General features: G+C 37.6%; 1 protein-coding gene across 3 annotated transcripts; it reads left to right on the top strand.

Moving 5' to 3' along the window:
• Positions 1–3,353: 3,353 nt before the first annotated feature.
• Tmem33 (transmembrane protein 33) lies at positions 3,354–23,016 on the top strand. 3 transcript variants are annotated; one of them, XM_048363963.1, is made up of 9 exons: positions 3,354–3,496; positions 3,661–3,730; positions 6,707–6,801; positions 7,268–7,455; positions 9,302–9,369; positions 10,469–10,602; positions 16,593–16,676; positions 20,945–21,065; positions 22,277–23,016. In XM_048363963.1, exons 2-9 carry the CDS (start codon positions 3,686–3,688, stop codon positions 22,280–22,282), a joined length of 741 nt encoding a protein of 246 aa, XP_048219920.1. In that variant the 5' UTR covers positions 3,354–3,496; positions 3,661–3,685; the 3' UTR covers positions 22,283–23,016. The 3 variants fall into 3 exon arrangements, with proteins under 3 accessions (XP_048219920.1, XP_048219919.1, XP_048219921.1); XM_048363962.1 differs by lacking the exon at positions 22,277–23,016 and having other exon boundaries at positions 20,945–21,262; XM_048363964.1 differs by lacking the exon at positions 22,277–23,016 and having other exon boundaries at positions 3,365–3,496; positions 3,645–3,730; positions 20,945–21,262.
• Positions 23,017–27,187: the final 4,171 nt, after the last annotated feature.

Genomic DNA, 27,187 nt, shown 5'->3' with positions numbered 1-27,187 from the left:
ATTTGGAGATAGGAGCTTTGGAGTTGATTAGGTGTAGATAAGGTCATGAGATCATTCAATAAGTGCCTTCCAGAGAACACACACCAAAGACCTTGTTCTTTCTCTTTCTGACATGTGAAGATACCACAAGCTGGTGCCCATGTACATGCTTGGAAGAGAAGTCTCACCCAATCCTGACAGAGGTCTCCCCTGATCCTGACAGGGCAGGTACCCTCATCTAGATCTTTTAGCCTTCAGAAGGGTGAGGAAACAAATTCCTTTTGCTTAATTCATCCAGTTTACAATATTTTTTAAAGTCCAAACTGACTAACATACAAACCCAGATCTGCTCACTAAAATCTCACGTTGAAAATGCTGTTCCCAAAAACGCAGCAGTGCAGTGCACTGGCGGCACTGGACATTGATGAAAGTCAACTATGCAACTTGTGGGTGGAGATGGGAGGGAGGGAATGGGAGAGAATGAGGGAATAGATGACTCTATCTGAAAGGAAATGTACTTATTACCTGATGTATGTAAAGGTAACCCTGCTGTATGTCACCTTTAAAACAACAATCAAGTAAAAAAAATTTTAAGTGCTGTTTCCAAATAACCAGGCAAGACAAGTAACAGAGCCCAAGGTCAACTCTATGCAAATGATAGAGAGGGAAAGAGGCCCATAGACTTATCCAGAATGGGGAGATCAGAGGACTTAATGATGATCTTTTCCTACCATACAGGAGCTTTGGAAGCAAATCAATGGTTAACCTCATAGGGCATGACCTTATAGTAACAACAACAACAACAACAAATGCATACATAGCATTTACTGTGAATCATTGCCATTACTTCTATTTATTTTCTTTGAAGTAAGACCTTGGACTTGACATGCTGGAAAACTTAGTCAGGCCTCAGGCTTGGGACTTTCCCAAAGAAGTAAGACTTGATTTTCATACAGGAATAAGTAGGTTAAAAAATTCAGCAGAATCATCCACCAAGCAGAGCTTATTCGCATGCCTGTAGATTCACTAGGCCAAATAATGTTATCCGTTCTGCTCATCATCTCAAGGTACCCATGTACTACTACTTCGAACCTGTGAGTATGTTGGGTTACACAGCAAAAGGAAATCATGGTTATAGATGGCATTAGTATTGGCAATCAGTTGACTTCGTTATTGAGAGAGTATCCTGGACTATCCAGGCAAGCCCAAAGTGGGCAAGAGTGGCATAAAGGAATCAGAGGAGCAGTGATTATGGAAGAACAGTCAGAAAGATGCCAATATTAGGCAAGGGTGAAGTGGCTCATTCCTGTAATCCCAGCAATTTTATTATGAGGCAGACATGAGGATAGTAGTTTAAGCCCAGTCCAGTCAAGAAACTCAATCCACACCTCTTGTGTACTGTTATCTATATCTCTTCTCAAGATCTCAGTTGATGACTTTCCCTTTCTTTCCTACCAGTCACCAAATTTTAGAGGCTACCTCTAAGTTATCTGTCCTCTTCTCTTCCCCTACAACACTGGCTCAGTCTAGAATCTCATTACATTTCTAGAAGTTGTAGATAATGGCTTCTCAACTAACTTCCTGACCTGACATCCTCCCATCATCCCCTACTTTGTTGTCAGAGGATGCTGTAATTCTGATATCACACTTCCATTTAAAATTATACCAAAAGTCCCTGAATTTCAGGATCAAGTTCAGATACTTCCCTTACACATCTTTGCCTTTCTTCCACAATCCCTCCCCCACTTTCATTCTGCTTATATTAAACTTGTCCTTGACTGTTAGTTCACGTACTTTCTGTTGCACTATGAGGACTCTCCTTCCTCTTTTCCCCAAGTTCTTCTTTTTCTGCCACACTGAAGGCTAGAATCACCTTTCCCAGAAACTTCCCCAGAACTTCTCTGATGCTTCTTGTGATTAACTCAGCCTTTCTCTAAAGCCAGATTTATTAGACTCCAATAACCAAGCTCCTGGACTGAAACACGTCTGGTCACTAAATAAAGAGATGATAATGGTAAAGGTAGGAATGCTATGGGAAGACAGACATCTTTTCAGTAGGACATGAACTTCAGCTTTAAATAGACAAGGAACTGAGGGAAGGAGGAAAGAAATGTACATAATTATTAAACAGTCTTCTTCAAAGTCTGGTTGGTCACTATTTTAGAAGGATTTCTGGAGATGTTATAATTGCTGTCACCATTCATCAGGATAAACAAGTTGTTGTATGATGAGAAAACAGAGAAGCTACATTTTGAGAGGTCAAATTGGGAGTCCTTGTGGGAAATCTGGTGAATGCAGGAGGACTCTTGTGGCAAAGATGGCAAATACACTTAATACTGTCAGAAAACTGAGCCATGTGATCTGGAAAGAAAAAAGCAGAAAAACACTACCCACAAACCAGAGCAGCTCCAATGAAGAGGTGAAGTGGGATGCCATGGTGACCAGAGGAGAGCCAAGAGCCAGGACACAGGACACAGGCATGGCATAATGGCGTCTGAGCTCATCTGGACCTAAATAGGGTTAAGCCAGGGAGCAGGATTCCAGTGAGTTGAGAGTTCACAACCCAAGACTGGCAGGTCCTGTAATCTAGTTTCCAAGTCCCCACCCCTCCCTCTAGGAATTCAGGCAAGCCCCTTATCTGGGAGGTGGGACTTCCCTGCCTCCACCATGAAGACAAGGTGGCACCAGTTAAACCCAATATCTTATTATCCACCATAGGGCCAAGATGGCCCCGTTTAGATCCAGCATCTTTATTTTAAAGTCCTTGTTACCGGCTGGGTAGTTTGTTCTGAAGAGGTGCTGTTATTATTTAGTTTCAGTCCCTTGTCAGAGAGGTGTCTGGGATCCAGTGTGATTTCAAAGTATCTGAAGAGAATGGTGTAAATCAAAGATGTACAAAGTTTGCCACATTTTTCTCCTGTTTTTAGTTAATTCACAGGTCCAAGTTAAGTAGTCAGTGTTTTTCAGCAAAACAGCTTTTAAGCACGTCTTATATGCTCATATTTTATACAAGTTTGTGATGTGACGTCTGTCTACCCAACCGTCTGTGTTATTCATATTCATCTTTTAATTATCTGAGACACTCATGGAGTGACTTAGGAGTAGGCCTCATAAGTACTTATTGAAATAATTGTTTTTAGAAGCTGAACCACAGGATTTAGTGAACCCTTACAGGAAGAAATTAAAAATGCATCTGAGGCCTCTGCATTAGAAAGATTAGTAGTTTAAACATAGGCAACTGAAGGAGGCAAAGGTTGCTGCTTTACTTTCTTAGCGAACTGGAGAGGACAGGTGGAGCCATACGAAGAGGGAGAGAAAAAACTACAGTTCCCGTCATGCAAGCGGGCGCCGCTTACATTTGCTCTCATCAACCTCACGGAAATGAAAGCAGTACTTCCGGTTGGGCAATCTCCGGGAGCCGGCAGGATTGGTACGCCTTGTTGGGCCTTGTTCGGAAGCTCCGCCCTCGCTCCGGTCTTTCTGGAACCCGCAGTTCGATCTCGGCGGTGCGGGACAGGTATTTCCCTTCAGCTGTGGGTTCTTTGGGCGGGTGTACCCCAGATCCTGTGGGGGAGCGGATTCGGGTCGGGCGTGGCTTCCCGGGTGGTGGCCCGGCCCCTCCAGTGGTCCCGGCCCTGACGTTTTCTCTTGTCTTTTCTCCCTGGCGTCGACGGATCGCAGCGTCCTGGGCGCGCGTGTGTCTCCCATGGCTGATGCGACCCCAAACGGCCCCCAAGGGGCGGGCGCCGTGGTGAGTGACGGCGAGGGGCTTCGGGTCGGGCTGGGGAGTTCGGAAGGAGCCGGAAGCGTGTACAGTTCTAGAAGCTAGGGGGCTGGGGCGAAGGAGTGGGATGAGAGCGGGAGGGTGCCCCGGGCTGGGAGCGCGCCCCGCGTCCATGGGAGATCCACTGCAGGTTTGCTTCCAGAATGACTACAGACCGGGCTGGGGCAGGCGACCCACGCCTCTGTCCTCCCCGGCAGCCGAGGTGGAAGTTGCCATCCGAGACCGTGCCAGGACGCCGGGCTCCCGACACACGTGCGTGTTAGAGGAGGACCTTTGCCCCTATTTAGTCCGGTTCTGTGGAAATGAGCGCCGAGTGACAAAGCGGGGGGGGGGGAGGGGGGTGTTTCTCTTCGTTTTGTTTAAGTTTATTTTCAGATGATGATCTAGCTGTTTATACCTGACATATTACTGACCTCTAATTTTAAATGTGTTTGAACTGGGTGATTTTTTTTTTGTTTGAAGATTAAGAAAAATACATTTGCAGCATCTCTGTGTATACATACACGTTTGTGTTTTTCGTTGACCTATTTGAAAGTATTGTGTGTTAATCCACAAATATTTTATGGTGACCACGGTACAATTTCATATTTGGGGAAATTTTAACATCAATTTCTGCTATTACCTAATGTATAGTTCATGTTCAAATTACCTTCATTGTGCATTAAAAGGCTGCTTCCTTCTGGATTCAGTCTGAAAAGCATGTAATAGGTCGACTAGCCGTATAGTCTTAAGTCTGTTTTAATCTAGACAAGTTCTTCTGCTCTTCTCCCTTTTTGGTCTTTTAAGACACTGGACGCTGCCAAGAGTTCAGAACTGTTTTGTATGGTCCTTTAGTGCCTTCCATATTAGAAAGCATTTGATACCTTTTTTCCCTTCATCATTAAGACGTATTCTATAGCTTGATACTTTGAAATCAGTTGTGCCCGTTTTTAACCCTAAGACCCATTGATAGTTTTTGTCTAAAATGTTTGTTTCAGTGTGGTGGTTTGGGCAGTTCACTCGAATATGGCCTAGTGGCAAGAGCGCTTGCCTCCTATACATGAAGCCCTGGGTTCGATTCCCCAGCACCACATATATAGAAAATGGCCAAAAGTGGCACTGTGGCTCAAGTGGCAGAGTGCTAGCCTTGAGCAAAAAGAAGCCAGGGACAGTGCTCAGGCCCTGAGTCCAAGGCCCAGGACTGGCAAAAAAAAAAAAAAAAAAGAAAGAAAGAAAACCAACATAGACCTTTATGGACATTTTCTTTTACAAAAAAAATGCACATATGTAAAAAAATGTACAAGGTGAAATGCATAGCTCAGTGATATATTGCAAAATGAACATGGAACTATGTAGAATTTAAAGGGAGTTTTCTAAAATTAAATTTCAAACCATGGTGTAGAGTTTGGATATTTGTAAAGAAACTGAGCATAATAAGCTAGATTTGTCTCTCCATTTGATTGCTGTTAAAATTTAAATTTAGCAGAGTTGCAACCTGGTAGGTTTGGGTAAAATAAACTAGCGGTGTATTTAATAATTCTTATTAAAACGGCATCAAGTAAAATATCCTTGAATTATAAAATTACTTGCATTTCTTTTCAAAAAGAAGTTTGTTTTCTCTTCCAAATGATAACGAAGTTAAATTCCTTAAAAGTACTAGTGTTTAAAAACTTCAGGTAGACCCATTCATGGGTTTTGAGATCATTTTAAGGGAAGTATCAACTTTTTTTAATGAATAGGAAAATTCATCACATGTAATAAGGACACTTGCTTCAACATTTTTATATGCCTATGTATATTTGTATTGTATCTTTACATTTCTGAATTTGTAGTTGCAAACAGACTTCTTTAGAATTTGTGTATAAAGTACATCTTAGTGATAAAACATGTTTTAAATTCTTTATTGGTAGTGAACATACTTGTTGGGAGAGAAAAGTAGCAAAAGAAAAGTCAGGAGGAGAAAAAAATGGAGAGGGAATGGCATATGGGAATTTAATCTAGTATCACTGATACCACAGTAAAGCTATGGGGAACCCTCTTGGATGCAGACAGCCACATATCAGAGCAGCAAGTACCAGTACCATCTAATACCAGATAGATGTTTTCCAAGCCTTGTATACATAGATAAATGATACACAGACAAGGAAGGCTGGAGCACGGGAGAGCGCCTTTAAATGCTGCCACCTCAGCCTCCCAACACAGGAAAGTAACCAGCACCATGTTCCTCATCTTCCTCGATGAGGTTATTAGCAAGAATCTGTGCTTGCAGGAAGGTGAAGTGACATAGACTGATCCACCAACATAGTTCAGATGGGTGCGTGCATGCCCACCAGTACCCACCCATCACCTTTAAGGCATCCACATCGTTTCCCTCACAGTATCGCTTAATCTCTAGACAGGCTTGTGGTTAGTTAGGAGTGGTGTGCTTTCTGTCACACTGGGTTTTTTGTAATGCCCTTTTTCTCTGCTCTGAGACCTATTTGTATTTGAGATTTTTCTAAGAATAGACATTTTGGGTCTCTGGAGAGACCCAAGCAGTTCTCATTTAATGTTCTTTTAAAATAAAGGAAGCCAACATCGTAAGTATGTTGCCTGGAAGAGGGTTGGAGGTATGGCTCAGAAGTTGAATACCTGCCCAGCAGTGGTGAGGTCAAGACTTCAAACCTCACTACAACAACAACAACAACAAAATTGAAGAAAACAAAAGTTGGAAGAACACTGGTCATTGTAGTTAATATTTTTTTCCTAATTAGTATTTTAAGTATTTCTTACCTTTCCACATCAAAATTACAGGGTATGTGGACTTGTCTTGAGCATATATGTGAAGTTAATTGTCATAAAAGTTTTTGCTGAAGTGTTATAAGGTGTTAAAACATTTCAAATAGGAATGAAACTACATACTCTGTCCTTAAGAATATAATTTTCAGGCTTAGTTTACCACAGTATTTTTCTTTTTAAATTTAGCAATTCATGATGAACAATAAACTGGACACCGCAATGTGGCTTTCTCGTTTGTTCACAGTTTACTGCTCAGCTGTGTTTGTTTTGCCTTCTTTTGGGTATGTATTATACATATTTCTTTCTTTGGTAGTCAGTTTTGTCATTATTTATGAAATGCTTTTTAGATTAAAGAATTGATCAGTTGTTGGGTGTATGTGCAGAAAAAACCAAAATTCTATCTTTAGTCAACAGTTGTCTAGTGGTATCAATGGAGGAATATTTTATATCTTGTGATTATGAAATAGGAAAAATAGATGAGTTTATGGGTTTTGTTTTTTTTTGCCTGTTTTACTTTTTTTTAACTTGACAGGATCACTGTAAGAATCACTTTTTAAACTTGACAGGAAGAATTCAGTTGGAATATAAAGTGATGCTTCCAAGAAGGTAGAATAGGTTCAAGTAAATTTTTTTTCTGTAGACAATTAAGTAATTTAGGTGTTGTGCAATTATGATGCAATTCACAAAGGGGTTAGAGACATGGTAGTTGTTTATGTCTCACATCACTTCTCCTCTGATAATTTGCAGGTCTCCGGAAACAAACGTCTACTACCAGCGTGCATTGCTGGCAAATGCTCTTACTAGTGCCCTGCGGCTGCACCAAAGGTTACCACACTTCCAGTTAAGCAGAGCGTTCCTGGCCCAGGCTTTGTTAGAGGACAGCTGCCACTACCTGCTGTTTTCACTCATCTTTGTCAATTCTTCCCCAGTTACAAGTATCCTTTTCTACTTCCTAACAATTACATTACCAACTAACCACATGGGATGTCTTGATTCCTTTTTTGTAGGAAAGATTCTGTAGTCAGGACCTACATAAACTTGGGTTTGTTTGGTGTTTTTTCACTGCATTTGTATGTTTAGCAGAATATTTCAGGGCTCCGACTTTGACATTTAAACATTGAAGTTCTCTTCAGAAAATGTAGACTGTTTTATCGTGTTCGTGCCTCCTTGTAAGCTTCTGTATTAGATACGTTTTGAATTTTAAATTCAAAGTACAAGCTTTTGCAGGATTTTCTTTATTATTAAAAACTTAAAAAAAATTCAGTTTCTATCTTTGGGAAAGTACCCGTATGTCTTGCTAAAAAATTTCTCTTTCCTAACTTCCAGGTAAACTAGGAAGAATTAATCTAGAAATAAGAAAATAGTGTTTGCTGCAGATAAAGTAGAAAATGAGGACACATGGATAATGTATGTACCTAAGGAAAAATATTTCACTTGGAATTTGTGTGATTGCACATTTCTAAAGGGTGATACTGAATTACCCAGGGCCTCCTACTCGCTAGATACTGCTACTTGAGCATCCATAAACCTAGAGTCTTGTGTTTTCGCCTGGGGCTGGCCTTGAGCTGAGATCACTATACTTACCTCTCCTGCATAGCTGGAATCACAGGCATGCACCACATCACCATGCCCAGCTTATTTGTTGAGACAGAGTCTTGCTAACTTGTCCTCAGCTGTCTCAAAACTCTTACCTCTTTAATAGCTGTGGTTACAAGCATGAGCCACCAAACCTGTTCTTTTTTTTTTTTCTTCCAATATTGGGGTTTGAACTTGAAATCAAGGCCTGCATATGCTAGGCAAACAGTGAGCCCTGCGTCTAGCTTGCCAAGTTATACAATTTAGATAGGGTTCTTTACTATTGCACCTTTGTGTCCCTTGTGACTAAAAGTGGAGATGTTTCTTCAAACCTGTTCCATAGATTATTTCTTAGGAAATTATTTGGTGCTTTGAGAAGTGTTGTTTAATAGTTTTTAGATACTTATATAGTGAAGAGCATAATAAAAGTTGCAAGATTAAATCTTACCCACTTAGATAGTACTTATTCTTGTGAATTATCAAATTTTCAGTTATTTTTTATGAGATGTTGGAGATTGCCAATGGCATTTTTTGGTGCTGGCTCAGGGTCTGTGCATACAAAGCCTCTGCCATACCATTGAGCCACACCAGCAGCCCCTGAATAGCTTTTCCATAAGCCCCACTGCTGGTTTTCTAGTGGCTAATTGGAAGTCTCATGGACTTTCCTGCCCATGTTGGGTTTGAACTGCAAACCTCAGATCTCAGCCTCCTGAGTAGCTAGGATTACAGGTGTGAGCCACTAGCACCTGGCTGTAACAGTGTTTAGATCCTTGGGGTCTCTTAGTTCTTCTTGGTGGCCGAGACCTATGAAAGCACAACAAAGGACTGTCCCTACTGGAAGCCTATCTTTTGTAGGAGAGCATTAGTTGTAAGCCAAGACTGTCCTTGTGTTTTAGGTCAGTTTGAGGTTGCCTAAACTAAAAGTTCAACTTAGCAAATGTTTGCAGTGTTTTATTCCCCAGGAGAAGTAAAGAAAAAATTTAGGCTTTTCTTTCTAAAAAGAATAAGGAATAGATTTTGGAAGTGAAAGTTGACTTTGTTTACTTTGTTTTTTATACATGACAAAAGTCTCATTTGATTCAAAATATATCGATGACACAAAAAACTCACTTTTGCAGGTGTTTCAGATGTGTATATTTGGACATGATAACCTGCTTTGTCCTAGTATTTAATGACCTAAATATTTCCCTTAATTGTTGTCTTCAGTGAGTATTTTTCCAGTCTTGTTGTTCTCTTTGCTTCATGCTGCTACGTACACAAAAAAGGTTCTTGACGTAAGTAAAACTGCTATTTTTGAGTTGTAGATACTTAATGTAAGTTTGACTTCTAGGATATCTTGGCATTGGTCACAAAAGTTCCTCTATTCCTTAGAAACTATTTATTTAGTGACTGAAAAGTTTGAGTTTGAAAGTTTTTATGTTAAAGTATCACATAAACTAGTACATCTTATAGGTGATGTATTGCATGTAAAATTACCCTGTAGTTTCCAGATTCATTCCTGAAGTTTGAAATAGACCTCTTTTAATTTTTTAAACACCTTGTGAGGTAGTTTAACCTTAAAGAAATTAAAGTATCAAAGCATGAAAAATGCTTTTATGAGTACATCTTAGGTTGTCTTCAAATACATAAAGTATGGCAGGCAAGGTATACTACATTTGCTCTCAATTAGTAAACTTGTTAGATTGTTTTGAAAGAACTGGCTTTTGGTTGTATTGTCTGTTAGATAAACATGTTCCTTATCGAAAAGAAAACAGTCAGCCATCACTTTTTTTTTTTTTTTTTTTTGCCAGTCCTGGGCCTTGGACTCAGAGCCAGAGCACTGTCCCTGGCCTCTTTTTGCTCAAGGCTAGCACTCTACCACTTGAGCCACAGTGCCACTTCTGGCTATTTTCTATATATGTGGTGCTGAGGAATCGAACCCAGGGCTTCATGTATATGAGGCAAGCACTCTTGCCACCACTAGGCCATACTCCCAGCCCCTAGCCATCACTTTTTGTATTCATGGGTTTTACATCTGGCTTTAACCATTTACAGACGAGAAAACCTTTTGCAAAACACAACTGTGTCTTTACTGAAAATGTGCAGGCTTTTTTTTTGTGTGGTCATTCCTTAAACAATATATTGTAATGGTTATGTAGGATTCATATTGTGTTAGGAATGTTAAGCTAGGAATGTTAAAGCATGGAAGAAAGTATGTGTAGATTATATAACTTTTTAAAAAGGGGTCTTGAGCATCCACATACTTGGGAATCTGAGGGATGTCCTGGAACTGGTCCCTGTGTATCCAGAGGGGATGACAGTCACACTAAAGGTGACTAATTGTATTGTTAAAGGGGCTTCATTGTTTCTAATGTTGTTTTTCTTTTGTTTCAGGCAAAGGGTTCAAATAGTTTACCTCTGTTGAGATCTGTGTTGGATAAATTAAGTACTAATCAACAGAACATCTTGAAATTCATTGCTTGCAATGAAATTTTCTTGATGCCTACTACAGTTTTTATGCTTTTTAGGTAAGAATAAAAGTACATTTACTTTTGAAGACTGATGGCTAAGTGAACATTAGGATGTGAACTCAAATTTCATCTTGCTTGAATCTATTTAAGTAGATATTTGACATGTAGGGCTAGATGGATCTTAGCAGTTTCTGAGTCATAATAAAACTAGGAATTTGCCGTTTGTCTTATTCATATTCCTGTGATGGATAATAGTTGATTTTTACCATGAATTTAACTTCTAACCTTAAAGTTCCATATTTAGAAAGTCATATTAAACCCTAGCATGTATGAAGCTCTGGGTTCAATCCTCAGCAGTATAGGCACACAAAAAAGGTATTAATAGGAATAAATAAGTATTGTGACAGTCACATCAGTCCTGAATACAGGACTGATAAAGGTATATTTTTAAATTATTCATCTCTAAAATTTTTACCTTAAAGTCTTGAGCTTTAAGATACATAAAAGAAAAGAGTAATACAATTTGGGTAAAAAGAAAGGAGGTAGTACAAAAGAGTAATAGAATTTGGGATAAAGAAAAGGAGATGGTACAAATTGCAGTGTTTTCCTCATGATTTATAGATCTTCTCATTTCTCTCTTTTGTGATACCACTTAAATATTTTTATTTATTTAGTAATGGGCTTCACTCTTAGCCTTGTACTTCTTAGGTACACATTCTGCCTACCACTTGAGCCACACCTCCAGCCTACACACTTTAATTATTAAAAAGAACTTGTTGTCTTCTTACTTTCTTACCCAGTTTTTGGTTTCTTGGGTCACCTAATCTTGGTCCTGGGCAAATTAGGTTCTGTTTCTTTGTTTCCTGTAACTGGCTGAAAATTAAAATGGTAGCTACCAAGACCAGTTTTTATACACATATAATTGATGTCCACATTTGGAAATATCCAAATTCTTTGTAATAAAATAATTTATTAGGTTCTTCTTAAATCAGCTTAAGGGATTGAGGACAAAGCTTAGTGTTAGAGTGCTTGCCTAGCATATGCAAAGCCCTGGATTCAATTCCCAGGACTGAAAGAAAAAATATCAGCTTAAAATAATTACACTGAAATGCTGAGATGCAATGCAACTTGGAGACAGAAACCTCATTTGAAAGCATAGTACATTTTTTTGTTCTTGTTACAGCACTAGTTTTTTTTTTTGTATCATTGGTATTTTAACTTAATTGTGCTCCCTAAGCATTATTTATTTACTGTCTTCAAATAACATCATCATAACTTTCAAACTGTTATAGAGGAAATGATAGATTGTAATTTTTCACTGGAACTTACTTTTTTTTAGTGAAACTCTCTTGGTACCTGTTGGCAAACTTCCCTATATCCTCCTTTCCCTTCCTGCTCTTCTTTACCTTTGGCAATCACCCTGCTGCTCTTTGTTATCAATTGTCATTCCACATAATATCCTTCACTTCCAGCCATTTTTTTGCTCCAAATGACAGCATTTTATCCTTTTTTATAGCTAGATAATATACCATATATATGTATATATACATGTATATATTTGTGCGTTTATATATATATATACACACATATATAGTAATTAGAAAAAGGAGATGCCTTTTAACAAAGCAGTTTATGAATACAATGCATTTTTTTTGTTTCTGCAAAAACTTTTTTTAATATATATTTTTTTATTATTAATTGAACATAAATTTTTTTACAAGGTGTTGTGCAAAGAGGGTGAAGTTACATAGTAGGGCAGTGTGTACATTTCTTGGAATACAATGCATTTTGATCAATGTCACCCCCTTTCAACATTTTCACCCATTTCTCCCAATCTGCATTTTCCTTCATAGGATATACATTGACTTCTTGACAGAATTCTCCCCTTCCTCTTTACATTTTTTTTAACCCATTCATCTGCTGATACCCTATTTGGGTATCATCTCTTAGCTATATAGTTATGTAATAAACACAGGAGTGTAGGTTTTCTCTTAAGTTGATTTCATTTCATATCTGAAACAAATAGGCTTAGTCGTATGATTATTTACTTTTAGCTATTTGAGGTCTCTATAATTGCTATACTAATTTTTATTGCTACCAGCTATATACAAAATTTCCTTTTTCTAGGGCCTGGGAAGGTGGCTTAGTGGTAGAGTGCTTGCCTAGCATGCATGAAGCCCTGGGCTCCATTCCTCAGTACCACATAAACAGAAAAGGCCAGAAGTGGCTCTGTGGCTCAAGTGGTAGAGTGCTAGCTTTGAGCAAAAGAAGCTCAGGGACAGTGCCCAGTCCCTGAGTTCAAGCCCAAGACCTGGAAAAAAAAAGTTCCTTTTTCTTTGCGTCCTCACCAGCTATTTGTTATGTTTGCTTTTCTTTTAATTAGCCATTCTGATGGGTGAGGTGATACTGTGGTTTTGATTTGCATTTCCTGATGGCTAGTGGTGTTAAGCATCTTTTTGAAAAGTTGTAAGTTGTTATTATAAAGATGATGTAGTTACAGTTACACGAGTCAGGTAATGAGTACATTTCTTTCTGGATAATGTCACCCCTTCCCTGTCATTTTCCCAGTTTTTCTCTCTCATCTCCACCCACAAGTTGTATAGTTCATTTTCACCTTAGTGTCTAGTGAATACCACTGTTGCAGATGCTAAGCATTTTTTTCATATATTTCTTAACCATATATTTCTTTTGAGAAATGTCTGTTCAGATCACATATCCATTTGTTTATTTAGTTTTTAAAAAGTTTTGAATTCCCTATGTATTCTGGGCATTAATTCCTTGTCAGAAGAACAGGTTGTCTTTTCATTACTATTTCATTTGCTGTGTAGAAGCTTCTGGGCTTAGTATCTCATTTGTCTATTTTTTTTTTTTTGGCCAGTCCTGGGCCTTGGACTCAGGCTTGAGCACTGTCCCTGGCTTCTCTTTGCTCAAGGCTATCACTCTGCCACTTGAGCCACAGCGCCACTTCTGGCTGTTTTCTATATATATGTGGTGCTGGGGAATCAAACCCAGGGCTTTATGTATACAAGGCAAGCACTCTTGCCACTAGGCCATATTACCAGCTCATTTGTCTATTTTTGTTCTTGCGTTCTTATACAAAAAATATTGTTTATACCAATGTGTTGAAGTGTCTCCCTTGTTAATGTGTTAGTTTCATAATTTCAGATTTTACATTGAGGTCTTTCCTCACCTTTGATTTGACTTATATATTAGGAATCTAGTCTTCTCCATATAGATGTGCAGGTCTCCCGCTCTCAAGCCAACCCCCTCTGCTTACTGAAAAGCTTTCCCTTCTCCAGTGTATGCTTGGTTGTAGAGATGTGCGGGTTTATGTTTGATCTCTTCTGTTCCCTTGGTCTTGGTGTTGGTTTTTGTTTTTGTTTTGTCTTGGCCTGGGCTTGAACTCAGAGTCTGGGCATAATCCCTGAGTTCTTTTGCTAAACACTAGAACTCTGCCGCTTTGAGCCACAGCACCACTTTTGGTTTTCTGGTGGTTAATTGGAGATAAGAATCTCCTGGACTTGTCCTGCCCAAACTGGCTTTAAAGCACAATCCTTAGATCTTAGCTTCCTGAGTAACTAGGATTATAGGCGTGAGCCACCAGAGTCCTGTTTGGTGTTGGCTTTTAGTGTTGGCTATTATAGCCTTTAGGATATCTTGACAACAGGCATTATTATGCCTCCAGCATTTTTTTTTTCCAGTCCTGGGGCTTGGACTCAAGGCTGTCTCTGGCTTCTTTTTGCCCAAGGCTAGCACTCTACTACTTGAACCACAGTGCCACTTCTGGCTGTTTTACCACTTGAGCCACAGCACCACTTCTGGCCGTTTTCTGTATATGTGGTGCTGGGGAATCAAACCCAGGGCTTCACATATACAAGACAAGCATTCTTGCCACTAGGCCATATTTCCCAGCCCCTTTATTTCTTGTCAAAATTATTTTGGCTTTTTGGAATCTTTGAGAATTTCACATGAATTAATTTCTTTTCTGTTTCTATGAAGACTGTCATTGGTATTTTGCTGAGAATTACATTACTATTCTTAAATTACTTTGGGTAGTATGGCCATTTAATAATCTTTCTTTTTTTTTTTGCCAGTCCTGGGCCTTGGACTCAGGCCTGAGCACCATCCCTGGCTTCTTCCCACTGAAGGCTAGCACTCTGCCACCTGAGCCACAGCGCCCCTTCTGGCCATTTTCCATATATGTGGTGCTGGGGAATCGAACCGAGAGCTTCATGTGTAGGAGGCAAGCACTCTTGCCACTAGGCCATATTCCCAGCCCTTAATAATCTTTCAATTTGTGGAAATTTATTGAAGGATTTGCTAGAGGTTGTATTATAACTTTGAGAAAGGGTTAAATTGATGATGGAATCTTTGTTTTCCAGTGAACATTTTAATTTCTATTTTCTGTATTGTATGTATTTTTCAGTTAAAAAGTTAAATGTTGGTTATTTGGGGATTATCTCCAACAAACTACTGAGAAAAAGCTCAATTGTGGCTCAAAGGGTAGAGCTCTAGCCTTGAGCACAAAGAGGCCCAGGGACTGTGCTCAGGCCCAGAGTTCAAGCCCTTGGACCAAAAGCCAAACAAACAAAACCCCCATAACCTATTAAATGCCTTGATGTGTTCCTCCAAAATAAATTTTAAAATATAGTTGTAATCATAAGTATAGTTTGATAGTTTGCTTTTTGTCAAGATTGCTATACAGTTTTCAACTAAGATTTTAAGTACCTGTATACTAAGATCAATCAAGTGGATGTGATAGAATTTACCAACCCAACTCCCTTACTGTCTGCTTAAAGTTGCTGTGTATCGGGGCTGGGAATATAGCCTAGTGGCAAGAGCACTCACCTCCTATACATGAAGCCCTGGGTTCGATTCCTCAGCACCACATATATAGAAAACAGCCAGAAGTGGCACTGTGGCTCAAGTGGCAGAGTGCTAGCCTTGAGCAAAAAGAAGCCAGGGACAGAGCTCAGGCACTCAGTTCAAGGCCCAGGACTGGCGAAAAAAAAAAAAAAAAAAAGGAAGAAAGAAAAAGTTGCTTCTGTACTTCCTGTACTAAGTATGTGAACCCTGGACATGCACATGCTAGGCAAGTTCTCTACCACTGAGGCATGAATGTAGCCCCATTGCCATTGCTTCGTTTTCTTTTTAGTTATTTATTTCACTGAATATCTTAAACCAATTTTCATCTATCTTAAACCAATTTTTATAAGAAAGATATGGAGCTTCACAAGCATACTTACAGAAAACTCTTGGTGTATTGTAGTTGTGCTTTTCAATTGAAGAACACTAATTATTAGTATGTGCTATGTACATTTATACTAGTGAGCCAGTATAATTTCAGTTTTTATTTGTATAAAATAAGTTGTTGTTTTTTCTCCTAGTACCTGGATTGAACTCAGGGTCTCATGCTTGCTAAGGAAGCATTCTAGTACTTGAACCATGCCTCCAGCATTAAAATAGACCACTTTTCATTTAAATATATATTGCTTTGAAACTGGAATTCAGCAATATGCTGATTATGTAATATTTTCTGGCTTATTTGTTGTTTTTAAGTTTGAAAAGTAACAGATGAATGCATATGCATAAAAATTAAAACAATAAAATTTTACTTTTTTACCAATCATCTACATTCTTTTATTCCTTTTAAAGAATAACTTGTCTTCACTGAGCGCTGGTGGCTCATGCCTGTAATCCTAGCTACTCAGGAGGCTGAGACCTGGAGGATCATGGTTCGATCCAGCCTGGGCAGAAAAGTCCATGAGACTCCATCTCCAGCTAAGCAGCAAAGTGCCAGACTGGAGGCGTGGCTCAAGTGGTAGAGTGCCAGCTGTGAGAAAGCAAGCTGCGCAAGAGCGTGAGGCCCCGAGTTCAAATCCTGGTACCGGCACACATACAAAGAATAACTTGGCTTTTTAGGTATTATAGATATTATTGGCCATTTGATGAATGAAGGCACATGTTCTCCATCAGAATTGTCTGTAGTTTTGAGAGCATATACATGAAGTGATAATGTATATTTGTCACCCTTGTGTTAATTTCAGTGGCCAAGGGAGTTTGCTGCAGCCTTTTATATACTACAGATTTCTTACCCTTCGATACTCCTCTAGAAGAAATCCGTATTGTCGGTAAGCTGATGATTAAAGTTACGTTGAGTATATTGTCAAAAAAGGATATTTATAACCCTTAGAAGTTACTTAGCAATAGTTTAGAATTTAGAAGGAAAGTGTTTTTGTGAAGTTGGGTTATAGGCCCTAGAACTAGGTAGGGTTATTAAGGAGATATTGATATAGATGCTCTTAAACTTCACATCCTGATAAATTCATCACAAGCTGAAAATATCCTCAGTCGAATGGCATTGAGTAAAGCTACCATACGAAACGTTATAGCTTAGCAACACTGCAGGGTTCTGATTGTTCACCTCAGTGGTAGAGTGGCTCACTGCTGCTGCAGCTTTCTCACTGCAAGTGTCACAGTCAAATACCATGCAGGATACCATTACCTTGGAAAAGATTAACATTTGAAGTATGCTTTCTTCTGAATGTGTATTGCCTTCACAACACTGAAGTAAAATAAAATTTTATGTCATATCATTGTAAGTTGGGGGCCATGTATATTTCTTTTCAGAACTTGATACTAAAGTTATTGATAGCCTTTAAAACACTGCTAATGCTTGAGAAATCTAAAGTTGTGTAAGAAGTAAGTCCCATGCTCAAGGAAATTACTTAGTCAAAATAAGAATGTTTGAAATAATTCCAAACACTACTTCAGGAGAAGGTATGTGAAATGTTAAGGCACATGAAAATGTAGCAGTTTAGCTTTCTGAGGTTTCTGTTATACACTTTGCAGAAATACTAACTGGACATTTCCATAAATAAGCAATTCATAGATGGGGTATGTGGTTTATAACTAATCCTAGCATTACAAAAGCTGAGGCTGTTCACAGCATTCAGGCCAGCATAGGTTACATCCTAAGACTTGGTCTCAAAAGTATTTAAAAAAAAAATGGACCTTTTGGCTCACTTTGTAATCCTAGCTACTCAGGTGGAGGCAAGAAGATCATGAGTCTTAACCTAGCTCCATCAAAGTTAGCTAGACACTATCTGAAAGAGAAAGCACAAATTGGCTAGTGGCATGACTCAGGTGGTAGAGGGCCTAGCATGTGTGAAGAAAGACCTGGATTCAGTCGACAGTACTTTAGATACTAAGCACCTAAGTTGAACACCTAGGTGTTCAACTGTATGCAGGTCTGGGTAGGGAGGTGAAATCTTATGCTGCCCTCCTAATGTGGATGTGAGTCACTGTTGGTTCAGCATATCCATGCAGTGTAGACTCTTAATGAGTCAATAAGCATTTTTACATGACTCTAGGAGGTTTTTTTTTCTTTTCCTTGTTTTCATTTCAGATACTATCTTCTGACTGCCCTGACATGTTTCCTTCAACTTTCTTTTTCTGTGTTTCTTTTTAGGTTTCATTATACCCTTAAATCATATTACCATTAATCATACCTAGAAACCTAGAATTTTTCAGATAAGTGTTAATAAATGTCTTCATAGATCTATAAAACACATCTTAAACAGTGGAAAGATAATGGGAAATAATCTTTTTTATCGTTTTGAGACTGTATTGATAATTTGTACCAGTTTCTTATATTTACTCTGAAATTCTTGACATCAGACCTTTGTAGAGGTCTAGACTGTCTACATCAGTGCTAACAATACACTAGCCACTTCTCACTAATTAAAATTAGACTTATAATTTCACATTGTAGTTCAGGCACTTGAAAGCCCTATGTTGTTGGTGGAACATCCTCAGTGACAGTTCTGTTGATAGCACTACTCTAAGAAATTCAAACAGAGTGAAAGAACTGGCATTGTGACCGAGACAAACCAGTGGCTTCATTAGTCCTCACCTGTCTTTAGAGATGGTCTGACTACATTATTTTCAGAGTACTTTCTAGCTTTACTCATTTTCTGATTGATTCACAAAACTGTGTGCAGGTGATAACAAAGTATCTATGGGCATGTTAAGGGAATATGCTGATATTATATTATATATTATTATATAATATATAACATATATTATATTATATATTATTATATAATATATAACATATATTATATTATATATTATTATATAATATATAACATATATTATATTATATAATATTATAGACAGCTGTGGATATTCTTTCCAGATAGGGGAGTGTCTTTAAAGTTTATAATGATTTAGAAATATTCCAGAAGCTAGCTTACATGCTTATCCACAGAAGAAAAAGATGTTAGTTTAGAGACTGGTTGCCCAGAGCCTGAAGTAATCCAGTGGAAAAGATACTTAACAATGAGAAGTCTAAGCCTTTAGGTTTGTGGCCTTGCAGGCTAAGGGATTATGAGTAATGGGGCTGTTATGATGGTAAGTGATACAGGAAGGGCCAGTATTTTTTTTTAATAAATGTGCATCTTTCCAAATTATATTCCTGTGTGAAAGCAATTAAGTACTTTTTGTTTTGATTTCCAGTCCTGGGACTTGAACTCAGGCCCTGGGCACTATCCCTGAGCTTCTTTTGCTCAAGGCTAGTACTCTACTACTTGAGTCACAGAAACACTTTCAGCTTGTTCTATTTGTGTGGCACTGCGGAATCAAACCCAGGAGTTCACATATGCTAGCCATTAAGCCACATTCCCAGCCCCTTAAATACTTTTTTTTTTTTTTTTTTGGTACTTGGGTTTAAATTTAGGGCATTGTCCTCGCTAGGCAGGTACCTTTACTATTGAACCATATCTCTCGCCCTATTTTTTGCTGATTACTTTTGAGATAGGGTCTTGCTGCCTTCCTGGTCAGGAGTGATCTGTCTACAGTAGGCTTCTTGACATAACTAAGATAACAGGTATGTACCTTCTGAGAAAACTTGTATGCTTGGGCAGGACTCAGTGTGTGATCTGATCCAAGAAGTTAGGATTAAAAGCATGAGCCACTCTTGCCTGACTGCTTTTTTCCTTTTAACTTACATTACTTGTACAGGGGTTGAATCTTCACATTTCTACAATATATTGCGATCAGTCCTATAAATACTTTTAGAAAAAAGTTCAAACCATAAAAGTAACAGGATCTAAAAAGATAAAGAGTTGCATGCTCATATACGATAAGTCAGCTAAAAAGTTAAAAAGTCAAATTTTTTCTTGGTTATCCCTCAAATTTTTATGAGTTATGATACGATACATATAATTTTGTGTTTACTAGCTAAGTGCATGTTTGTGATATGGAAAGTATATAAACTGAGTACCTTGGGGGCAATAAGCATGATAGTGCAGAGGCCAAGACCACTGTAGTGTTTGGAATACAGACAAGCATCTCAACTCAGTCATAAAAGTTACAGTAGGAGATGGAACAGAAAATTAGATTGCAACCAGACAGATTTTATAGGATAGTCAGTGGGCTTTAGTCTGAAAGAAGGCACATGAGCCAGTCTGACCAGTAGAATGATGCAGCCGAGTAGTAACATTCATTGAATGTGTTTGCTGTATGTTTTCTTTTTTAATTCTGTGCAGTACTTGCTCCTGATTTGTAGGTGAGGAAAGTTCTAGGAAGATAAATGTTCATTTAAATACATAGTGTGGATGGCTTATGCTATATAATTTTTTTTGTTCATAGGGGTTGAACTCATCTAAGGGAAATTATATAACTACTGTAAAGGATGAAAAGTGTAAATTATTACTAATTACAGTCCTCAGAGAAAGCTATTTTGTAATCTGTTTTTTTTTTGGTGTATGTTGTTGTTACTTGAACTTTTCCACTCAAACAAGAAATAGGGGTAGCTGGGCACTGGTGGCTCAAGCCTGAAATCCTAAACTCGGGAGGCTGAGATCTATGGACCAAGTGTCAAAGCAGCCCTGGCAGAAAAGTCCATGATACTCTTACCTCCAATTAACCACCAAAAAGCCAGAATGAAGAAGAGATGTGACTCAAGTGGTAGAGCACCAGCCTTGATGGACAAAAGCTGAGAGAGTGCCTTGGACCTAAGTTCAAGCCACAGTACCAGCAAACACACACACACACACACACACACACACACACACACACACACACACACACACACACACACACACACACTCTCTCTCTCTCTCTCTCTCACTCACTCAAATATGGTGGCTGGTTGATTGGTTGGCTTTGAGATTGGGATCTTCCTATGTTGCAGAATCTCTGCTGGTAGCCTCCAGCAGGTGTTAGATCCACAAAGTATGTGTGTATAATTCAGTTCAGTATGTGTAATTCTGGTGTGTTCCTTCCAATGCATTCTAGGTAATCATTAAATGTTTTTATTGGTAAACTCTTTTTCAGCATTTGGTAACATTGACGTCTCCTTTTGTATCTGAACGAAAACTGTTTTATCTTGCAGGACATTGTTTAATGAACTGAGGATTGTTGTTGAACACATAATAATGAAACCTGCCTGTCCACTATTCGTGAGAAGACTCTGTCTCCAGAGCATTGCCTTCATAAGCAGACTGGCACCAACAGTTGCGTAGTTGTTACATCTAGTTAAGCAGTGTAGCTCTGTACATAATATAAGCATTATTAGCAGCTGGTACTTCTGCTAGGGGTCACAAATTCCAGGTGGTTATACTGACCTCAGTGGAGTTTACAGAAATGCATCTCAATGGAAAAATAATTATTTTCCTGTTGTGTTAAATCACTCCTTTACGAAAGGGTCTAGGAAAAATTCTGCGTTCTTTTATTAATGATTAAGTTTGTATCTAGTGACAAATGTACCGAATCTTTTTAGATGCTGGTGTGCCTATATCATGAAGTATTTCACATTAATTTCTTTTAAAAAGAGTACTGAAATTTCTTTCAACCTGGGTTTTTGGCATGAGTTTGTGATAGAAGAAATAACATGTGAATTTAATATATTTTGAGACAGTATTCTTTTGGGCTCATGATTTTTTTTATTTTTTTCTCAATTATGGGGCTGAACTCAGGGCCTGGGAGCTGTCCCTGAGTTCTTTTTGCTCAAGGCTTGTGCTCTACAGCTTCGAGCCACTTCAAGCCACAGTTTCACTTCCAGTTTTCTGGTGATTAACTGGAGATAAGAGTCTTATGGCCTTTCTTGCCCAGGCTGGCTTTCAACTGCAACCCGCAGATCTCAGCCTCCAGAGTAACTAAGATTACAGGAGTGAGCCACCAGCTTGATGATTTGATTTTTGTTTTTGTTTTTGTTTTTTGCCAGTCCTGGGGCTTGAACTCAGGGCCTGAGCACTGTCCCTGGCTTCTTTTTGCTCAAGACTAGCACTCTTACCACTTGAACCACAGCGCCACTGAGCTTGATGATTTGAACAGAAGCATTCCCACTGCAGTTTTATTTTAAATTGTTATTAGTTTTGTGCTGTTTTGCGAGGGCAGAGTTTGGATGGACCATTACAAGAGGAATTGCTTGTATCTAATGCCTTGACCCTCTAAAATTTATTTCCAAAAGTACTTCTGTGATTTTGAATATTTTTAAAAGGTTAACTATAAGCCTGTTGGAAAATTGGATAAATATTTGGGATCATATTACTATTTCACTTCAAAGTAGTGACACAGCTTTTTTTTTTTTCTCCTAGAAAACCATTGAGTACCCTGAAAAAATAAAAATGCTTTTTACAAATGTGGAGAGATAGGTTTATTAGTATAACTGTAGTTGTAGAACTACTAGTTCAGATTTTTGACTCCAGTTTTCTTGATTTCTTAGGCTTGAATTTTCCTAGACAATTGCAGCAGTTCAGATGCCTTTTGAAAGGATTGTAATTGAAGATGAGCATATGACTATACTCGTATCTGATCTGAAATAATAATGAAGAATATCCTGTAGATTACATATTTATCCATCAAATCTGATTTGAAAGGTTAAATAGGAAGGTTTATAGGTAAGATGATTGGGAACGGGGCTGGGATAGTTGTGGGGGAATTTCAGGCTCATAATGCATAGATAAATTTGAGGGAATTGGATGCTTTATGCAACTGTGATTGGGTTGTATATTATGTTAAATTTTGTGTATTGAGCTCCTATCAACTCTAAAATTCATTCTGATCCTTACTACTATTGCATGATTGGAAATGTTTAAAACATTGCACAATTTTAGTCTGTAATGGTTTTTGTAACCAATTTTCTTCTGTCCGCATGTAATTTGGATTTATCAAATACATTCATTAATAACTTACACGAAACATCAATTTTCTTTGTTCAAGTTCAGTATAGAAAGGTGATATTACGAGGGTAAATTATCAAAATAATTTTACTTGATAGCTTAACTGTAACACTATTTTTGTATTTTGTCATACTTGTCCACTAAGTTGAAAAAGCAACCTCCTGATATGCAGTTGATTTTTTTTTTTATGTGTGTGGATAGCCTCCTTACCACTATCTGTGTAAACTGATGGTTTTGAAAACAACTTTGTAGAGCAATAAAGTTGACTGTTATGTTAAGTAAACATGCTGACTTCCAATGTTCTAAAATAGTGTCTTGAATTATGTCAAGAAATTTTGGCATCTGAAGGCATATTTATTTCAAAGGAGTTTCTTTTTCCTATAATTATTTTTTATTTTGAGCTATTTTTAGATTTACAGAACAGCTTCAAAAACAGTGCTGAAAGTTCCATTATACTCTTTACTCAGCTTCCTCTTATGTTAACATCTTTTATAAATGGTAAAACATTTATCCAAAGTAAGAAATTAACTAAAATACAAAATTTATGTATGTGCATTGCTTTCTCTTATGTTTAAGTCTGTGTGTCTTGAGTTTTTCCTTTATTTTAAATATTGCTATTGGTCAATAAGACACTAGAAGAAATAATATGTTGGTTTTAACAAAAATAATTTTAAGTTTAAAACTATAATTTAAGTTAACTTGATTTTTTTTTTTTTTTTGGCCAGTCCTGGGGCTTGGACTCAGGGCCTGAGCACTGTCCCTGGCTTCTTTTTGCTCAAGGCTAGCACTCTGCCACTTGAGCCACAGCGCCACTTCTGGCCATTTTCTGTATATGTGGTGCTGGGGAATCAAACCCAGGGCCTCATGTATATGAGGCAGGCACTCTTGCCACTAGGCCATATCCCCAACCCCAAGTTAACTTGATTTTAAGTTGAGGCTTTTAATTACGTAGCATAATTATTATGTTTGATTTGCTATATTTGAATGAAAATACAGATTTGTTCTTAAAGGAAGGCAGTTTATGAGAAAGTAAATTTTATAACGTGAGCATTAATAGATGTTTAATTTGCATATGGATATATATGTACAAGGAGCTGACCTGTTATCTGCCTTTATAGTGTTACATGCACGCCTGTCAAAATAAGAAAATATAATAGCAATGCCTAAAATGAGTTCAGTAGAAGTTATCTCTTACTGCATAACTGAACTTATTTTTTCTTACAGGTTTTAAAGGAGTTGATTTAACATCCAGAATATCTAATTCTTTAATAAATGGTATAGGACCATTGTTAATTAAGCCCTCTTGGGCAGGTGGAAATATCATAGAAAACTTACTTTATTCTAGCAAGCATTCCATATTCCTTTCTATACTTGATTCCTCATTAATTTCAGACACTTAACATCATTCAAAGACAAATTTTCTAAACACAGTCTGCATTTAAATTTCTTGAAATATGATTTACCAAGGTAGATGACCTGGAAGAAAGCAAGAAAACAAGGTAACTTTAGAAATTAAGTCTGGATTTAAGAATATCCCTTAAAGAAAGAGAACATCTAAACCAGAAGTTATGAAATATTAATGGTTCTATAAAGAAAGAATTGCAAATACTCCTTCCTTCCTAAATGCCATAGTAAAAAATTCATATTAGGTTTGTAAGTTTAGGACAAGAATAGTATCCTGGAAAGAAAAATGATTATGTACATGTAATAAAGCAAGTAGAACTAGATTCTGAGCTTTTAAAACATGTTTCAGATGATAACAAGTAAAATTAATTTTGAAGGATTGTGGTAAATATTCTTAACTGAAGTTCTTTGGAAGTCCAATTTAGCTATTCTACAGCTCCCTCCTCTGTCATGCTCAGATCTTAGGATCTGCTAGCCTCAAAGTTATAACCCAAGTTTTGATCAGACAGTTATGTTTCTAATCAGTAGGCGTCACTCTTTCCTAAGGTAACCCCACCCCTTGTCCACATGCCACTGGACCATTAAATGCCATAAGTGCTAACTCACCATAAAACTAAGGGCCTGAATTCCATGACCCTTTCTTTATATGCATTAATTCCATATTGAAAGAACAAGTATTTTCTATGAGTACTTTGTTGTTGCTTGCTGTCAGCCTCATGCAAAACCATTGGGTGGCACTCCCTATCTGAATACATTATTAAAATATTGAGTTGTTCAAAAGAAGTCCCCTATCAGTATGTGCTCTCTAGGAAATCTGTTAGAGGCTACAATTAGGAGTGACATACAGATCATGGTTGCTTGGTGTTTGTGTTTTTTCTTGTATTGCTGAACTCACGAAAACACATCAGTTACAATACTGTTCTTTTTCCTCCATATTCAGATACATAGAGATATAGTACTTAGTTTCATCATTTAGAAGCACACTAGAAACAGCTAGTTGAACCTCTTAGAATTCAGATTTTTTCATAATAATATAAAAACATATTGACTCCCAGTGCTAGTAGCTTATGCCTGTAATCCTAGCTGCTGAGAAGCTAAGATCTAATGAGACTCCAGATCACTAAGAAGCCAGAAGTAGAGGTGTAGCTTTGGAAAAAGCTACTGGACAGCACTCAGGCCCAGAGTTGAAGCCTTAGTAACACACACACACACACACACACACACAGTATTTCAGGTATGGTAGCAGGAATGTGGTACCTAGATTTGAAAGTAAATGTGGGTTATATTCAGCAACTCATCCTCATTGGAATTACTGGCATTAGGAAAATCTCATAGAGGCTACATGATAGTATAGGTCAGCAAGAGTTCTTTTCAGTCTGTTTTAATGAGTTCTTTTATGTTCTGGTAGAAACAGCATTTTGTTTTAAGAAGAAAGGAATTGCTGAAAGTCTGGGAGATTGTCTGGTATTAACCTAGGAAATAGGTATATTCTAAGGTGAGGCTTAGGTGGATTATTTAGAAGGAATGTTTTCTAGGAGGGATTCCATCCATAGAGTACTCTTGCCCCTTTTGCTGTACATAGAGGAAAATTGACCTACAATGAGTTTTGAATTAATGTGGCAAGAGAAAATCCAGTACTCTTTTTCTAAAGCAGATTCTTTTTCTTAGAAAATGGTAGGAAAAAAAATTGCTATTTTTGCTAGTGTCTATTAGTTCATTTAGGAGAAAGAAGGGCCCAATAATCATTTTGCTTTCTGTCATAACCTTCTAAATACTTGTCTGAAAAACTCAACATTTTGAAACCTTTGTTTCTTGGTTCATGATAGTTTAATTCTAAACTTTTAGTATTTTTCTTTGTAACTTTTAAGCATAATTCCTTTTTGACATTCTTTTGTAATTTGAGACAAAGTAAAATCTTGGGCATATAACATTTACAACATGCATCTATTGGAACAAATGTTAAGGGGTCACAGTAGAAAAAGTCATAAAAACAGCTTGATTTATAAATACATTGCTGCTCTATATAATGCAATATATTGAGCACAAATGTATATACAGTATGTCAGCACTTCTTAGTAACTTCTTTTGAATCCATTTTTAATATCTAATATTGTACACATTGGGGAGTTATACTCAGGCTAATATTATCCAGACTGTATAAACTTATAAAATAAATTGAAAAACTCATCATTCCCCTGTATTCAAGACCAAAACACATAATGCTAATGTAGGGCTCAGAAGGGAAATATAGTTCTCCTGCATATTTGAGAAAATGTGAAGTGCTTTGAAGAAAATCTAATAAACATAATAATCATAGCCTGCTGACACTAAGGAAAAAGGAGCCCATTCGCTCTTTCTTTTATGCAGCGATTTACTGGTCCCTACTGATTTCCAAATTGGATCACTGTAGTAAATTATCCATGCTGGTACCTGTGAAAGTAAGCCCTGGGATCCATATTTGTTTTGTGTTCTGCTTAAATCAGCAAGAATGATAAATTTGATGGTGTGAAATTGGAAGTATCAAGGGTTTTCTTTGGTGATTGAGCAAAGTAATGTCTCCCCTTGTAATTTATTGTGACCCTTTTTCATTCTATGTGTTTTGTGTGCCTAATATTTATTTCAATACAAATTAAATTGTTCCTTTATACTGTTTCATCTGAGATTTTATTGATGTAAAAATCAAATTGTATAATAAAAATCTCTGGATTTAAGCAGGTTTAAAAATGTTATGTTGCAAAAAGTACAGTTATGTTTGGAATTCAGCTTTCCTTTGAGCTTAATTGCCTTACTGTTAGAATAAGGTGAATTTGAACACTTCATTTGTCTCAGCCTATTACAAAACATAGAAAATGCTGTGATGTTGAAGTCTAACATGAATCTGGAAAAATGTGCTTGAAAGGTGAAACTGGGAAAAAAGAAAATTACATTGGATGTCTCAATTCCTCTCTACACCTTTTTTGTCTAGCGAATTTAAAACCAGTGGAATTATTTATAACCCTAAAATGATTCACAGTATCCCAAGTCATCAGTCAACAGAGAGTAACATACTG

This window comes from Perognathus longimembris, chromosome 16 (genome assembly GCF_023159225.1).
Source record: "Perognathus longimembris pacificus isolate PPM17 chromosome 16, ASM2315922v1, whole genome shotgun sequence".
Lineage (NCBI taxonomy): Eukaryota > Metazoa > Chordata > Mammalia > Rodentia > Heteromyidae > Perognathus > Perognathus longimembris.
The sequence above is the reverse complement of the archived record's forward strand: the minus strand, read 5'-3'. Positions and strand labels throughout refer to the sequence as shown.

Coding starts and splice junctions, on each gene's coding strand:
- Tmem33 (XM_048363962.1), top strand. CDS start 3,686: ATGGCTGATGCGACCCCAAACGGCCCCCAAGGGGCGGGCGCCGTG. Junction 3,731..6,706: donor CCCAAGGGGCGGGCGCCGTG/GTGAGTGACGGC, acceptor TTTTAAATTTAG/CAATTCATGATGAACAATAA. Junction 6,802..7,267: donor TTTGTTTTGCCTTCTTTTGG/GTATGTATTATA, acceptor GATAATTTGCAG/GTCTCCGGAAACAAACGTCT.